Source organism: Stomoxys calcitrans, chromosome 1 (genome assembly GCF_963082655.1).
Source record: "Stomoxys calcitrans chromosome 1, idStoCalc2.1, whole genome shotgun sequence".
Lineage (NCBI taxonomy): Eukaryota > Metazoa > Arthropoda > Insecta > Diptera > Muscidae > Stomoxys > Stomoxys calcitrans.
In genome coordinates this window covers 35,669,711-35,686,594 of record NC_081552.1, presented here as the reverse complement: position 1 = coordinate 35,686,594, position 16,884 = coordinate 35,669,711, and the positions used below count along the sequence as shown (strand labels likewise).

The window sequence follows — 16,884 nt, the reverse complement described above, 5'->3', positions numbered from 1 at the left end:
GATGGCCCAAATTTCAACATATGAAAATTAAAACTCGTATATCCCCAGAGCCAGTGAGCCAGTATTTTATACATCAATTCTACTTTTTGTAGGGTTTTTGTGCACTATCCAACAAAGAAAAAATCTTCAAATCGCACCACAAATGAAAATTTGGCAGCCCGAACAATTTTTCGATATATCGAGGTCACCAACTTTAGAGGCCTGCCTAGAGGTGCCCGGATAAGATGGGGCCTTGATATTCTGTTCATGCCCTTGATAACACCCCAGCTTTAACCATTTCAACGTTCTTACATGGCAAATTTCTTACTAGTTTTTTTTTCGATTTTCTCTCAGTGCGAAGAGCAAATAAGTTTTGCAAAATAGTTTTGTTTTTGTTGCTACAAGAAAAGTAAGCTTTTACTTGGCTCCTATTGCACTTGTGGAGCAAGTTCAAATTCAGATGTTTGCTTTACAACCTACATTATTTTAGTTTGTATGTAGAGCACCAGTGATCCATTTTGCCAAAATCCTCTGAAGAAAGTGCATGGCAAACCAGAAATTGCGATACGGATAGCCTTTCAAATGCTTTCGCCTGCATTCGAATCCTGGCGAGGACATCGTAGAAAATTTAAATCGGTGGTTATCCCCTCGGAATGCTGACAATATTTGCGAGGTACCATGCCTTGCATCGTCATGTAAAAAATTCTCCACAAAGTTCGGATTCGGCTATAAAAAAGGTCCCTTATCATTGAGTTTTAACTTAAATCGAAAAGCACTCATTGGTTTGTGAGAAATTTGCCCCTACTCGGTTCCTGGCTAAATTTTTACTCTACTTCCAAATGCCAAATTTCCTATATTTCCCGGGTCGGCCCAATTACTTGGCCCTTTAAGTAAATAGAGTCGTGCTCTACTTTCAAATATATTTGATATCGGCAAATAAGTTCTGTTTGAGGGTGGAGTGGACACCAGTGTCTTTGTTTATAACTCGAAAATCAATCAATTTCCACCCTAAATAGCTTTTATATTATAGGAAGGTATATTGTGGCGTGGCGGCTCCCCAAATCTTCTCTTGGATGATCGAATTCGTTTTTTTCTCTCAAGCACCTTTCGTTTGAGCTCCATATTGGAATAATTGGTCCATATATTCATTTGGCAGGTATTGGGCGGCCACCGTGGCACCCGACTCCAACAAGGGAACCAATGTTTTATTTTTGGTGACTGTGAGAGGGCAAACAATTTTCGAACGAATCGCATTACCAATCTCCTAGATCTGGTGTTTTTGAAATTTAGGGTAATGAAAAGTGCTTTTTAGGGAAGGGATGACACCCCAGACATTTCGACTCAAATATAGACATCAAATTCGTGCTTCACTCCGAAATCCCTTTAATTTGAGCCTCATATTGCCATGGTCGGTAAATATAAGTCGTTTGGAGGATGTTTTGGGGCTGGGGCGGCCGACGGCATTTTGCCCTGAAATAGATATTAAATTAGTTCTTTACTCCCAAATACTGTTGATTTGAGCTCCATACTGGCATAGTCGGAAATGAAGTTTAGTTTAGGGGGTGCTTAGGGCATACCCCCAAACACTTAACTCCAAACATGGATATCAAATTCGTTTTGTACTATCAAATACTTCTCATTTGAGTCCCATATTGCCGTAATGGGCCAATTAACCTATTCGTCGTGTTTTTAGAAGGAAAAGCGACACCTAGACTTGAACGCAAATTTTAATGTCACATTCGTAATCTACTCCCAAATACCTTTCATTTGAGTCCCATATTTCTTTCGAAGGAGTAAAGCTAGCCACTTGAAATTTTGCACAAATATTTCTTATTAGTGTAGGTCAGTTGGGATTGTAAATGGGCCATATCGGTCCATGTTTTGATATAGCTGCCATATAAACCGATCTTGGATCTTGACTTCGTGAGCCACCAGAAAGTGCAATTCTTAACCAATTTGGCTGAAATTTGGCATGACGTGTTATCTGATAATTTCCAACTGTGTTAAGTATGGTGAAAATTGGTTCATAACCTGATATAGCTGCCATATAAACCGATCCGGGGTCTTGACTTCTTGAGCCACTAGAGGACGCTGATCCAGCTGAAATTTTTTTAATAGGTGTTTTGTTGTGATTTTCAACAGCTGTGCTGAGTATGGTTCAAATCGGTCCATAACCTGGTGTAGCTGCCATATAAACCGATCTGAGATCTTGACTTCTTGAGCCTCTAAAGGGCGCAATTATTATCCGATTTGGCTAATATATTGTACAACGGCTTCTCCCATGACCTTCAACATACGTGTCGAATATGGTCTGAATCGGTTTATAGCCTAAAAGATCTCCCATATAAACCGATCTCTTCTTCAGCCCCTAAAGGGCGCAATTCTTAATAGACTTCTACTATGGCCTCCAATATGCTATTCAATTAAATTACGAAATGAACCATAACTTGATAAAGTTCCAATAACATAGCAATTATTTTCTTTTATCCTTTGTTTGCCTAAAAAGAGATACCGGGAAAAGAGCTCGACAAGTGCGATCCATAGTGGAGGGTATATAAGATTCGGCCAGGCCGAACTTAGCACGCTTTTACTTGTTTATGGTATATTTGTAATCATTTGAGTCCTTTATTGACATGAACGCCGCATATATCTGTTTAGTGGAGTTTTGGGTTTGGGGTGCCCCTTTGGGGCGATATTCGTTTTCTAGTCTCCAATACTTTTCATTTGATGATAAAATTAAGTTGTAAATATTTTTTTTTTATTTAAAGATATATGCGAAGATCCCGAAATTAGGGAACGTATTGAGCAATTAAAAACGGAACAGGAAAGTAAACGTTTGGCCGAGGCCCAAAGAAGGCGAGTAAGACGATCTCAGAGTAGTAACACAAGGTAATTTTGAAAAAAAACTATTTCGAATTTTTTTTACATTTTCTGTTTTATATTCCTAATTTTCGTTTATCGTAGAGCACAATCGGTACGCCGCACATCCTTACGCGACAAAACGCTAACAACCAAAAAAGATGCCGCCGAAGAAACCCGTCTACGCTTACAAGCTCAGGATGTCTTCGCTGTGCCCGCACCCGATAGCACAACCTTAGATCCGAATGGGCCCTCGGATCACCATAATCGTGATTCGGCCGCCGAATGGTTGGCCAAATCATCGGCAACAACACATAATCATCATCAGCATAATCACAGCAGCAACAGCATTAATAACAATAATACCTTAAAAATGAATAACAATCATAGAAATTCCTACGATCCTAGTCTACAAGATTTGGTCGATTCCACGACAGCAGCAAGCACAGCATCATCATCATCCACCTCCGCCATGGCTTCACAGTATCAACAATCGCAACATTCCTATCAACCAAGACGGCCACCAGAGGGTCGTGAAAATGATGAACTACAGATGAAAGCATTTAAAACCAATGGTGAACAACAACATTCCACAGGTGATATAATGGGTGGTGGTAGTGGTAGTGGTAATGGTAGTGGCAGTGGCACTATGACCACAGCGGCATCCGCAGCAGTCATGGCGGCGGCCACTCGAACAGCAGGTCAAACGGAAGCTGTACAAATACAGTCTAGCAAGGAGGCAGCTAATGGCAAAATAAATGTCCAAGTTACGGTGTTGGTGGGTAAGTTCAAAACCTTGATGCCATTTTCGTTTTTTGAAACTGCAATGCATGACAGTTTTTCGGTTGCAAATATGTTTTTATATAGTTTTATGTTTTGTTCTTAATGGGAAATCGAGCACAGTGGTTTGTTAAAGCGATTTAAGTATAAAACAAGCTAAAACTTACAAAGTTCGGCCGGGCCAAATCATGGGAACCCACCACCATGGATTCTACTTGAAATTTACAAAAACTAAACTTTGTTGAAAAATAAGTTAAAGCGTGCTAAGCCGAATCTTGGGAATCCAATACCATGGACTCTACTAAAAATGTATACAAAATTAATTTAGTTAAAGAGTATAATTCTACATACCAAGCTTCTGTCAAACCAACTCTAGGAACCGAGCAAGGATGATCGAGAGAACGGTTTACATGGGAGCTATATCAAATTCTTTATCCATTTGGACCTTACTTGGCACAGTTGTTAGAAGTCATAACAGAATGCCACTTGCAAAATTTCAGCCAAATTGCGGCTTCCAGGGGCTCAAGAAGTCAACGGGTTATATGGAAGTTATATCAGGTTCTTGAACAAATTGCACCTTACTTGGCATAGTTGTTAGAAATTTTGCATGTGATAATCCCTTATGATTTCCAACGACTGTGCCAAATACGGTCCAAATCGGTCTATTACCTGATATAGCTCCCTTATAAACCGGTCTCGCGATTTGACTTCTTGAGCCCCTGGAAGCCGCAATTTTTGTCCGATTTGGCTGAGATTCGGCCCGGACGAACTTAGCATTCTTTTACTTGTTATTTTTATACCCTCCACCATAAGATGGGGGGTATACTAATTTCGTCATTCTGTTTGTAACTACTCGAAATATTCGTCTGAGACCCCATAAAGTATATATATTCTTGATCGTCGTGACATTTTATGTCGATCTAGCCATGTCCGTCCGTCCGTCTGTCTGTCGAAAGCACGCTAACTTTCGAAGGAGTAAAGCTAGCCGCTTGAAATTTTGCACAAATACTTCTTATTAGTGTAGGTCGGTTGGTATTGTAAATGGGCCATATCGGTCCATGTTTTGATATAGCTGCCATATAAACCGATCTTGGGTCTTGATTTTTTGAGCCTCTAGAGTGCGCAATTCTTATCCGATTGGAATGAAATTTTGCACGACGTGTTTTGTTATGATATCCAACAACTGTGCCAAGTATGGTTCAAATCGGTCCATGTTTTGATACAGCTGCCATATAAACCGATCTTGGGTCTTGACTTCTTGAGCCTCTAGAGTGCGCAATTCTTGTCCGATTGGAATGAAATTTTGCACGACGTGTTTCGTTATGATATCCAACAACTGTGCCAAGTATGGTTCAAATCGGTCCATAACCTGATATAGCTGCCATATAAACCGATCTTGGGTCTTGACTTTTTGAGCCTCTAGAGTGCGCAATTCTTGTCCGATTGGAATGAAATTTCGCACGACGTGTTTTGTTATGATATCCAACAACTGTGTCAAGTATAGTTCAAATCGGTCCATAACCTGATATAGCTGCCATATCAACCGATCTTGGGTCTTGACTTCTTGAGCCTCTAGAGTGCGCAATTCTTATCCGATTGGAATGAAATTTTGCACGACGTATTTTGTTATGATATCCAAAAAATGTGCCATGTATGGTTCAAATCGGACCATAACCTAATATAGCTGCCATATAAACCGATCTTGGGTCTTGACTTCTTGAGCCTCTAGAGTGCGCAATTCTTGTCCGATTGGAATGAAATTTCGCACGACGTGTTTTGTTATGATATCCAACAACTGTGTCAAGTATAGTTCAAATCGGTCCATAACCTGATATAGCTGCCATATCAACCGATCTTGGGTCTTGACTTCTTGAGCCTCTAGAGTGCGCAATTCTTATCCGATTGGAATGAAATTTTGCACGACGTATTTTGTTATGATATCCAAAAAATGTGCCATGTATGGTTCAAATCGGACCATAACCTGATATAGCTGCCATATAAACCGATCTTGGGTATTGACTTCTTGAGCCTCTAGAGTATGCAATTCTCTTCCGATTGGAATGAAATTTTGCACGACGTGTTTTGTTATGATATCCAACAACTGTGCCAAGAATGGTTCAAATCGGTATATAACCTGATATAGCTGTCATATAAACCGATCTTGGGTCTTGACTTCTTGAGCCTCCAGAGGGCGCAATTCTTATCCGATTTGAATGAATTTTGGCACGACGTGTTTTGTTATGATATCCAACAACTGTGCCAAGTATGGTTCAAATCGGACCATAACCTGATATAGCTGTGATATAAACCGATCTTGGGTCTTGACTTCTTGAGACTCTAGAGTGTGCAATTCTTGTCCGATTGGAATGAAATTTTGTACGACGGATTCTCTCATGACCATCAACATACGTGTTTATTATGGTCTAAATCGGTCTATAGCCCGATACAGCTCCCATATAAATCGATCTCTCTATTTTACTTCTTGAGCCCCTAAAGGGAGCAATTCTTATTCGAATTGGCTGACATTTTACACAGGTCTCCAACATGTAATAATATAATAATGGCAGAGCAAATCTTTTCTTATATCCTTTTTTGCCTAAGAAGAGATGCCGGGAAAAGAACTCGGCAAATGCGATCCATGGTGGAGGGTATGTAAGATTCGGCCCGGCCGAACTTAGCACGCTTTTACATGTTTCTTATATCCTTTTTTGCCTAAGAGGAGATGCCGGGAAAAGAACTCGACATATGCGATCCATGGTTACTTGTTTTTTTTTTTTTTTGTAAAACATATTTCAATCTTAAAATGACCACTGTGCTCCATTAGTAATTTCAACCTTTTGTACTATCTATTGTTTTCTGTAACTCATGCATTCAGTTTCCACTTATTTGCCATTGTGCTAATGTTTTGCAATAAATGTTCACTTGAAACATTGTTGCAAAACCATTATTATCGCATCAGCATCATTATTGACTAACCAAAAATTTTATTGTTTATCATGGTGTTTTTGTTTTCAAATATCCGTTTTTATTTCGATTATACTGCTGTATGTGTATCCTGTCTGTCCTTCTCTGCTGGCTTGTCTATGTGTGTCTTGCATTTGGCCAACCTACAACTCATTATTCCTACATTATGCGCCACATTGCCAACAAACGACTGACTGCCCATTACCATCGACATTATTCATACATTATGCAACCACACTCTGTCGCTCTCTCTCTCTCTCTCTCTGAATCTGTACACAAACACACATATACATTTGGTTGCAACATAATGAATGTATACTTTGCCTGCCTGCCTGTCCGTCCATCCTTTGGTCCTTGGGTCCCTTACAATGTGCCTACTCCACCATGACAATGACAATGATGATGATGATGATTATGGGTGTATGTGATTGAATTTGGGCAGACACGTCCTCCAACCATCATCTGCAGCAACAGCAACAACAACAACAGCAACATTTGCATCATCACCATAATCATCATAATCAACAACATCAACTTCAGCTTCATCAACAACATCAACAACAGCAACAGCATCTCCATATGCATCTGCATGGTCATGGCCTTCATAACCTAACTGCCACAGCGGCAACAATGCAACAAAATCAACAGCATCTAATGGATCCCTCTGCTTCCGTTTCCTCCTCATCCACATCCAATACACAATATTTGGCAAATGCCACAACATTGGCCAATTTGAAAAAGCAACGTTCCCTGTCGCGTACTAGTGTTTTCAATAACTGTGAAAATGGTTCTGTTTTAGGGGCTGCCAATTCCACCAGCCACAATCATCATCATCACCATCCTGCAGCCTCCCACAACAACAACAATAATCAAAATAACAATAACAACAACAGTAGCCCACTGGATCATCAGGTGAACAGCCAGCAACCTTTGGCCAACAATGGTGGTCTCCAACATCCTTCAATGATGGACTACAATGGATTAATGCACGATCCCTCATTGGGTACCGGAGCAACCGCATCGACAACAGCCTCATCTGCAACAGCATCAAATGCCAGTGGTGGTGGCGGCAGCGGTGGTGTGAACAAATTTAGTGGCATTACTGGCGATGTAGTCAGTGACAGTACCAGTTCCAAGAAATGTTGTGCTGTGATGTAAATGTAAACAACAACACAGGGGAGCAAAGCTCTCGACAGCAACCATAAGGTAAGGATAAATTCGTTTTCACATCTTATTCAAGTATCTCTCCCAAATAGCAGCAGGATGTAAGAAAATCCACAAAAGAGTACTTAAGTTTAAGTGATAGAAGCTTGCCAGGGAAAGGGGTTTACCACAAATTCCAAAATATTCTTAAAACCTTAAGGAAAATATTGATCATATCCAAAGCAGAAGGATAACATTTGAAGGATTTGTCTAATAGCTTAAATCTGCCACAGTGTACAAATGGAACTTTGTTCTCTTTAAGAGATAATAAGAATGTGAAGCAAAGGAAAATGAACAAAAAAACTGTGCAGAGGCAAAAATTGATGATACATGTAACGGCACTTCAAAAGTGGAAAGTACATGCGAGGTATCTATGCAAGGAAAGATATTATCCTTCACACATATTACGGTGGGGTGTGTCACGAGTGGTTTGGCCAGACGATAGAGGGGCTAAATAAGTCCCCCAGGTTCCGGAGGTTGCTTTTTTTAGGATCCGAAACCAAAGGACTTGTCATAAACTCCACAAAGAGCCAAAAAAGGGTATTTTCAGAGGAATATATGGGGACGTATTTGAACGTGATTTTTGACCAGAAACCAAACTGGAATGCGCTTTACTCCTATCGCAACTCGATAGGAAGGAATTGGGGTCTTAGGCCAGGGACGGTACGCTTATTCTGAGGTCTTCTCAATCTTTGAGCACTCTTGTGTTGTGATATGACAAGGCAAGTAATTGGCGCATTTAAATAACCAATGGCCATCTCATTTCCGCGGCGATCGGTACAATGCTCACATATAGCAGCTTGACGAGGATCGCTACCTCCACATGCAAATTAGGCTACAATGACAACAACAGCAGCTTGGTAGGACGTAGACTAGTTCAGTGCACGGTGGCGAGTATTTTGCGCAACAGGACATTGCTTATCTTGGGGCCAAAGCTTGAATAGGTACTGCTGTTAGAAGTTCTAACTGGTCATTGGAACGTCAGATCTTTGCGGTTCCAATGGGCACAAGGAGAGGCAGACTTCTGCAGAGAGGGCAATGATGAAGAAGAATACGAGGAGTTGGATACATTCCAGCACCTTTTGTGTCCCTAACCTACAATTTATTGTGAGCATAAGACACAGAATTATAACACCTTTATTTTTGACTGGATTTCCTCCAGGCACTGATTCCTCATGTCATTCTGAAGTTCTTTTAGAGACTTAATTAGCAGGCTAACCCTACTTTCATCGGCTAATTTCTTCCCGGTCCAAATAGTTCCCTACTTGTTGGCTTGTGTGTTGGTTTCCATTTTTCGAACACCTAAACTTACCGAAACTAAACTACAACGAGTTTACCTCTGTCACAGAAATTTATTTTTGACAGAGACAAATGGAAAACCTCAGTGGTAGGTCTAAAGAGACACCAGGCAAAGGCGCTTGAGGTTCCAATGGCGTGATCCACTTACGACATGATTGAGGCATTCTAGCACCGGGATGTGGATGTGGGCGAATTGGATACTCCCACAATAATGGCTCATTGGTCCCGGTGTCTGAGGGACGTGGGTGAGGGCGAACTGTACACTCTCACAAACAATGGCTCAATGGCACTGAGTAAAGACGCTGACTGTTGATTTACACACAGCGTGATTGAGGCATTGGAGCACCAGGACATGGGTGTGGGTAAACTGTATGCTCTCAAAAATAATGGCTTAGTGGCTCCGGTGTCTGAGGGCCAATGGGCAAAGGCGTTGAAGTTCCAGAGAATTGAATCAATCACGGCGTGACTTCGTCATTGCGGCACCGGAACAAGGGTACTGATCGACAGGATATACACACAAACAAATTGTCAGTGGCTCCGATGTCTACACTGGGCAAAACGTTTACTGTTGAGGTTTCAGAGATGCAATTCAATCACGGTGTGACTGAGGCGCTGGGCACTAGGCGGACGCGAAATACGCACAAACAATGGCCCAGTGGCTCCGGTGTCTGAGCGGCACGGGGCATAGATGCTGGCTGTTGAGGTTACAGAGACGTGATTCACTCACTGCGTGACTAAGTCGTTGGGGGCACGGGACTTTGAAGCGGGCGAACAAGATATATGTACATCCAATTGGCTTCAGTGTCTGGACAAAACGGAGATTATGACAGTCATAGAGACTTGGTTCACTCACGGCGTGTTCAAGGCATTAGGTAACCGTTACCCGCGTCTAGATGGGTGGAACGAAAGCGCAAACAATGGCGCAGTGGCTCCTATGGCCGAAAGATAATGACAGAACGCTATCTAGGAAAGCCATTGAGATGTGTTTGACTCACTGCCTAATCGAGCCACTAGGTCACCGAGACGTGAGAATAGACGGAAGAAACGAACGTATGGTAAGTGGCTCCAGTGTCTGAGGCACAAGGACAGAATGCTGGCTACGAATGTCAATGAGACGTGGTTCACTCACGGCGTGACCGAGGCAATAGGACACCGGGATGCGGGTTTTGGCGGATGGAACGAACGCGTGAACAATGGCTCAGCGGCTCCTGTGTCTCAGCGACAAGGACAGAATGCCGGCGTCTATAGTCAAAGAACAGTAGTTTACTCTCGGTCAATGGAACGCGAGTGTAGGCGGATGGAACGAACGCGTGACCAATGGCTCAATGGTTCCTGTGTAAGGTACAAGAGCAGAATGCTAGCTACGATACTCAAAAAAGACGTGGTTCACTTACGGCGTGATCGAGTCACTAGGTCACCAGGAAGAGGGTTGTAGGTAGTTGGATCGAACGTTTGATCAATGGATCAATGATGTCTGAAGGACAAGGAGCCAATAAGCCTCGATTACTTACAGCGTAATCGAGTCACTAGGTCAACGGGACGCGGTGGTAGGTAGATGGATCGAACGTGTGATCAATAGCTCAAAAGCTCCTATGTCTGAATGCCAACGACAAAACGCTGTCTATGACAACCATTGAGAATTACAGCCTGATCGAACCAGTAGGTCACCGGGGCTGACCACGATAGTCAAAGAGACATGGTTCGCTCACGGCGTGATCGAGGCACTAAATCACTGGGACGCTAGTGTAGCGAATGGACCAAACGCATAATCAATCGGTCAGTGGCTCCTTTTTCAAAGGTATAATGGGAGAGCGCTTATTAATAAGGTTACGAATATGTGACTGGAGCTCCAGCAACGAGACGGTGACACTACCTGATAGAGATGAGAGGTAAGCGGAAGTATGACTAACAAGGGCAAAGCACTGGTGGCTTTAGTTAGTTGGAGGTTTAACTTGTACTCCCCTATATCGTCATAGCTTGACAGTCCCCTTTTGATGCTGATGTTGCTTTTTTATACTGCCCAGGAAAACGCAAACTTGTTTACCAAGTTTCTGAGGCTGCTACAATGTGATTGTAGACCGCGGACAATGACGAAAACAACTTCTGTGCGGTAATTTTGGCTGCAAGAATGTCACTAAAATTAAATCTAACCTACCTAAAATGGGGTTTAAAGTCCTTTATCTAAGGTTTAAGATACATGGTTTTCATGATACATGAAACTGTTCTCTTATACCTAAGGATGAACCCATCTGTTTTGTTTGCATTGACTAGCTTAGCTTATACCTGTCCTTGGACTCCATTTAGCCAATACAAATTTGTTACTTGCACTTTGTAGTTCTAGCTAAGCAAAAAGAAAACTAATGCCATCTGTTTTGCTCGCTTGAAGGCAAAAAGTTTAACGCAACAAAGGGATTACAATGTAATGAATGTGAAGTCGTTTGGCACTTTTTAATTGCTTCCTTGCTTTTCGTTTTTTTTTATAACTCAAATCTAATGCATACTTTTTGGCGAAGGCATTTGCAAAAAGAACGAAGGCAAAAAAAGGGTCAGTAATTTTAAAGGAGTTTAATTTTCAAATGTTACAAAAAAGGATAATGGATAAGAATTGCGATGCTATTGAAGCAATATTAGGTTATAGACCGATTGGAATCATGCAGGATTTGGATGTGGAATTTCAGCCCAATCGGAAATTAATTGCGCTTTATAGGGGCTCAAGAAGTAAAACCAGGAGATCGGTTTATATGGGAGCTTTGTCAGGTTAACGACCGATTATATTTAGCATGTATGTTTAAGGCAATTAAAGAAATCGTTGTACAAAAACTCAGCCAAATGGGATAAAAATTGCGCCCTCTAGAGGCTCAAGAAATCAAGACCCAAGATCGGTGTGAGTAGCAGCTATATCATATAATGAACCAATTTAAACCATACAATACAAAATACATACACAAATTTCAGCCAAATCGGATTTTAATTGCGCTCTGTAGGGGCTCAATAATTAAAATCGGGAGATCGGTTCATAAGGGAGTTATATTCGGTTAAGGACTGATTCAGACGATATATAGCACGAAAGTTTAAGGTATTAGGAAAATTAGTTTTAAAAAATTTCAGTCATATCGGATAAAAATTGTATTGATAAAAGGTTCTAAAATTCAAGATCCGGGATAGGTTTAAATGGCAGCTATATCAAACTATGGACCGATATAGCAAATTTACAATCCCAACCGACCTACACTTATAAGAACCATTTGTGCAAAATTTCAAGCTCCTTGCTTTATTACTTCGAAAGTCAGCATGCTTTCGACAGACGAGCAGGCGGACAGACATGATTTAATCGACTTGGAATGTCAAGACGATCAAGAATAAAAGTATGTATATTCTTGGGTTGGGTTTCAGATCAATATTTCGATGGGTTACAAACGGAATGACAAGTTATTTGGAAATAAAAGTTGCAGTAGGAAATTCCGTAACATTTGTAGTTTAATACCCTTTGCCAGCGATTTAAAAAATGCAATGAAAAATTTATTATGGAAGTTACTAAATATATGCTGCAATACAATTTTATGCAAATTTCAAGCGCCTAACTTTATTACTTCGAAAGTTAGCATGCTTTCCACAGACGGCCAGGCGTACAGACATGGCTTAATCGACTCAGAATATCAAGACGATCAAGATTATACATACTTTGTTGGATTTCAGATCAATATTTCGATGGGTTACAAACGGAATGAAAACATATTGGCAAATTTAAGCTGCAGTAGGAAATTCCATAACATTGGTAGTTTAATAAGCTTTGCCAGCGATTTAAAAAATGCAATGAAAAATTTATTATGGAAGTGAGTAAAAATATGCTGCATTTTAAGTAATATATTATCACAACGCCTTAAAGTCGGTTGCAATTTACCGTTATTATTATGTTTATAAAAGATAAATAAAGTGGACAATTTCTATATGAAGTGAGTTTGGGCCAACGATTTGCATGTTGCACATATCTATTATGGCTGCACCTAAAAGTGTGCTGTTACCTAATTTACATATTATCTCGATGCCTTAAAGTATTGTTGCAATTTACAACAATTGTCAAGTTTAATTTTAGTTGAGAAAGTGCAATATTTTGCATATAATGCAGCATTAATAAGTCGAAATTTGATTTATTTTGGCAATTTTAAAAATTTTCTAAATATTTTTTTCAAAACTTAATTTTTATAGAAAATGTAAAATTTTGTTGATAACTGAAATAGCAGAATTTTAAAGTAATGTTAGCAATAAGCACTCTTTGTTCGGATAGTATAGCAAAGCAATGGAAAACCATTGGCTACATCCGTACTTGGGTACGAAAAGCCTCCCCCAAGGAAAGCCATGAATGCGGCACACAAGGCAACCTTACAGCCAATAGCAACCCGCCAGATGAAGGAGAGGTATCGGGAGAAGAAGAAAGAAATGGAAACACGTGCGTGTGAGCGAATCGAGATGTTCAGGAACCAAAGAGTTAAACATCAAACCGATGGCTTGTCTACAGACAGAGGCAATGAAGGAAATCTGGTTACTGATACAGATAGTGTGCTTAGGATATGGAAATAACACTTTTCCCAGCTGCTGGTATCCGATGATGGTGGCCATGAGTATACCACAGATCCAATCCCTGGTGATACTATAGAATGTCCATGTAGCAGTAACCTGGCTGAAAAACAAAAAGGCAGCAGGAGCCGGCCGGGTTGCCGGCTGAATTGTTTATGACTGGAGACGGTGAGCTGATAAGGCGTATGCATCAGCTTGTCTGCGTTATCTGACTAAAAAAAGGATACCCAATGATTGGAACTTTAGCATACTATGTACCGCACACAAGAAAGGGGAAAAGCCGTTATGGGCCAACTACGGAGGAATAAGTCTCCTCCCCATCGCATACAAGATACTATCGAACCTACTATGTGAAAGATTAAAGTCTAAAGTCAACGAAATAATTGGGTCCTATCAGTGTGGCTTTTGACCTGGTAAATCCACCGCAGGCCAGATATTTACACTGTACCAAATCCAGAAAGTAGACCACCGTAGCGCAGAGGTTAGCATGTCCGCCTATGACGCTGAACGCCTGGGTTCGAATCCTGGCGAGACCATCAGAAAAAATTTTCAGCGGTGGTTTCCCCCTCCTAATGCTGGCAACATTTTTGAGGTACTATGCCATGTAAAATTTCTCTCCAAAGAGGTGTCGCACTGCGGCACGCCGTTCGGACTCGGCTATAAAAAGGAGTCCCCTTATCATTGAGCTTAAACTTGAATCGGACTGCACTCATTGATATGTGAGAAGTTTGCCCCTGTTCCTTAATGGAATGTTCATGGGCAAAATTTGCAATTTACCAAATCCAGAAAAACGCCCGAAAAGTACAAACCAACCCTTAAAGCTGCCTTCGACAGGTTTATACGTACAAAGGCATTTCATGCCATGTCTGAGTTTGGTATTCCTGTAAAACTGATACGACTTTACAGGATGACGCTTGCTCATACACGGTCCTCAGTTAAAATATGATAGAACCTCTCCATACCGTTCAATACCAAACGAGGTTTCAAACAAGGAGACAGCCTATCGTGTGATTTCTTTAATATCCTGCTGGAGAAGATTGTACGAGTAGAAGATGTGAATAGATATGGCGCACTACTAACTAGAGAACATATGCTTCTCGCCTATATCGACGGCATCGATATTATGACTCGGTCACCGGAAGATGCAATTGCAGCCTGAAAGTATCGCAAGAGAATCAACGAAAGCGGGTTTGGCAGTAAATGGAGATATCTTTAAGTGGAGGGTATCAACTCCCACAAAGCCCTGTAAGCCCAAGAAAATCCAGAAATTTGTGAACTACAACTTTGAGATAGTCAGCAACTTTATCTACCTCGGTAGCGCCGTAACCGAAACAAATGACAACAGTTTTGAAATATTGTATAATATTGGGTTGCCCAAAAAGTAATTGCGGATTTTTCATATAGTCACAGCTTGTGACTCTGTAATTGCACTCTTTCTTCTGTCAGTTATCAGCTGTTACTTTTAGCTTGCTTTAGAAAAAAAGTGTAAAAAAGTATATTTGATTAAAGTTCATTCTAAGTTTTATTAAAAATGCATTTACTTTCTTTTAAAAAATCCGCAATTACTTTTTGGGCAACCCAATAATATTGGCTAACAAACTACTTTGGAACAAGCAAGCAGTTAAGGAGCAAAGCCGCCTGTCGTCAGACGTAAACTACACTATACAAAACAGTGATACTACCCGTGCTGTTGCATAGCTCCCTAGTATGGGTACTTGCGAAAGCCGATGAGGCGGTACTTGGAGTGTTTGAGAGAAAAACCTTCAAAAAGTATATGGACCAGTCTGCGTTAATGGAGAATGTAGAGTGAAACAGGGGGTTTCCCAAGGCGGGGTGATATCTCCGGCACTGTTTTATGTTTTACCTCTACCTATCCTCTATTCCACCCCATCCAGACGGCATAGAGATTGTCTGGAGGGGGTGGATGCGAACGATAGTACGATCATATCATCAGGCCCCCTACCCATTGATGACATCTGCGATAGGTTGGACGTCTAACAACGAACTTGCCTCTAATTTCGCTTAAACAGATCTGAAGATATCTGCCACCAAATCTTCAGCCACATTTTTCACTACAATTTCGAGTGAGGTGAATAATGCGATGAATGTGATGGCCGATGGAAAAATGATTACAACCATCAAGTGTCCCAAAATACTTGGCGTCACATTTTACAGCTCTTTCATATTCTCTCTAATAGTAGAAACAAGGTACTTAAGTCTCTTGGCGTCAGCACTTGAGGAGCTGACAAAAAAACCTTGTTGACCACATACAAAGCAATTGGCCGGTCTATAGTAAGTTAAGCAGCGCCAGTGTGGTCTCGTCAGCTCTGTGACACGCAATGGAATGAAATTTAGATTTGTCAGAATGCCGCCCATCGAACTGTGACGGGCTGTCTCCTCAGTTCACACGTGGACCACCTTCAGCAGGAGTCTAAGATCCTACCCGTGCGAAGACGTCTTAGCAATATCTTCTGGGCTGTTATCGCGGAGACCATTCAAATCATCTTGTGGATAGGTATCCACCCCCCAGAAGCCTTGCATGAGTGAAGCGACGACTGGAGTGTGCGGTCTTTCAGGCAGAGGTCTGTGCGATTGCAATGGCCGCAAGGGAAATTCTGGTGAGGGATTTACCGCTCTCGAAACTCAGAATTTATGTGGACAGTATGGCGGCGCTCAAGGCCTTAAAGTCGAGGATGGCGAGATGCGTAGCAGATTGTTTGGAGTCCCTGGATAGGCTCCGGCCCCACGATGTGACGCTGACATGGGTTCCGGTATTTTCTACGTGCCATTTGTAGAGCAACTGAACACAGTAGAGGGGATGGCCAGGGCGGCGTTGGTGGCGGGGTGGGACTCGATGTATGGTTCCCGGACTGCAAAGGCGCTCTGGCCTGTAATCGACCGGAGGAGGACGAGGGAGTTGCTGGCGGTCGATAAGAGGTCGATGAGTACCTTAACAGGGGTCATCACCGGGCACTGTGCCATAGGCCGCAAGGCGGCGCGCATGGAAATACCGCCCAATGACTTCTGTAGAAGTTGCCGTGATGAGAATGATTAGAAGACAATTGAGCACTTGCTGTGTTCATATCTGGGTCTGCAGGGACGTAGGCTCTCCTTTCGGGATAGCCGTTTCTTCTGTGATGTGGGTGAACTTGCGAACGGACCTCTGATAGGTCTCCTGAGATTTATTGAAGGAACAGGATGGTTCCTCATTTGGTGGGCAACCTA

The 16,884-nt window shown here is 41.7% G+C and overlaps 1 protein-coding gene across 4 annotated transcripts in view; it reads left to right on the top strand.

Annotated features, from left to right (window-relative positions):
- Positions 1-16,884, top strand: part of LOC106092414 (protein phosphatase 1 regulatory subunit 16A) — a 562,806-nt gene that overhangs the window by 479,756 nt on the left and 66,166 nt on the right. For 3 of the 4 annotated variants that reach the window (XM_059370795.1, XM_059370796.1, XM_059370797.1), the window contains 3 exons: positions 2,748-2,868; positions 2,944-3,620; positions 7,025-7,788. In XM_059370795.1, coding sequence (XP_059226778.1) covers positions 2,748-2,868; positions 2,944-3,620; positions 7,025-7,740 — 1,514 coding nt within the window. In that variant the 3' untranslated portion in view covers positions 7,741-7,788. The remainder of the gene's footprint in view (positions 1-2,747; positions 2,869-2,943; positions 3,621-7,024; positions 7,789-16,884) is intronic. The other variant, XM_059370798.1, reaches the window with a different exon arrangement.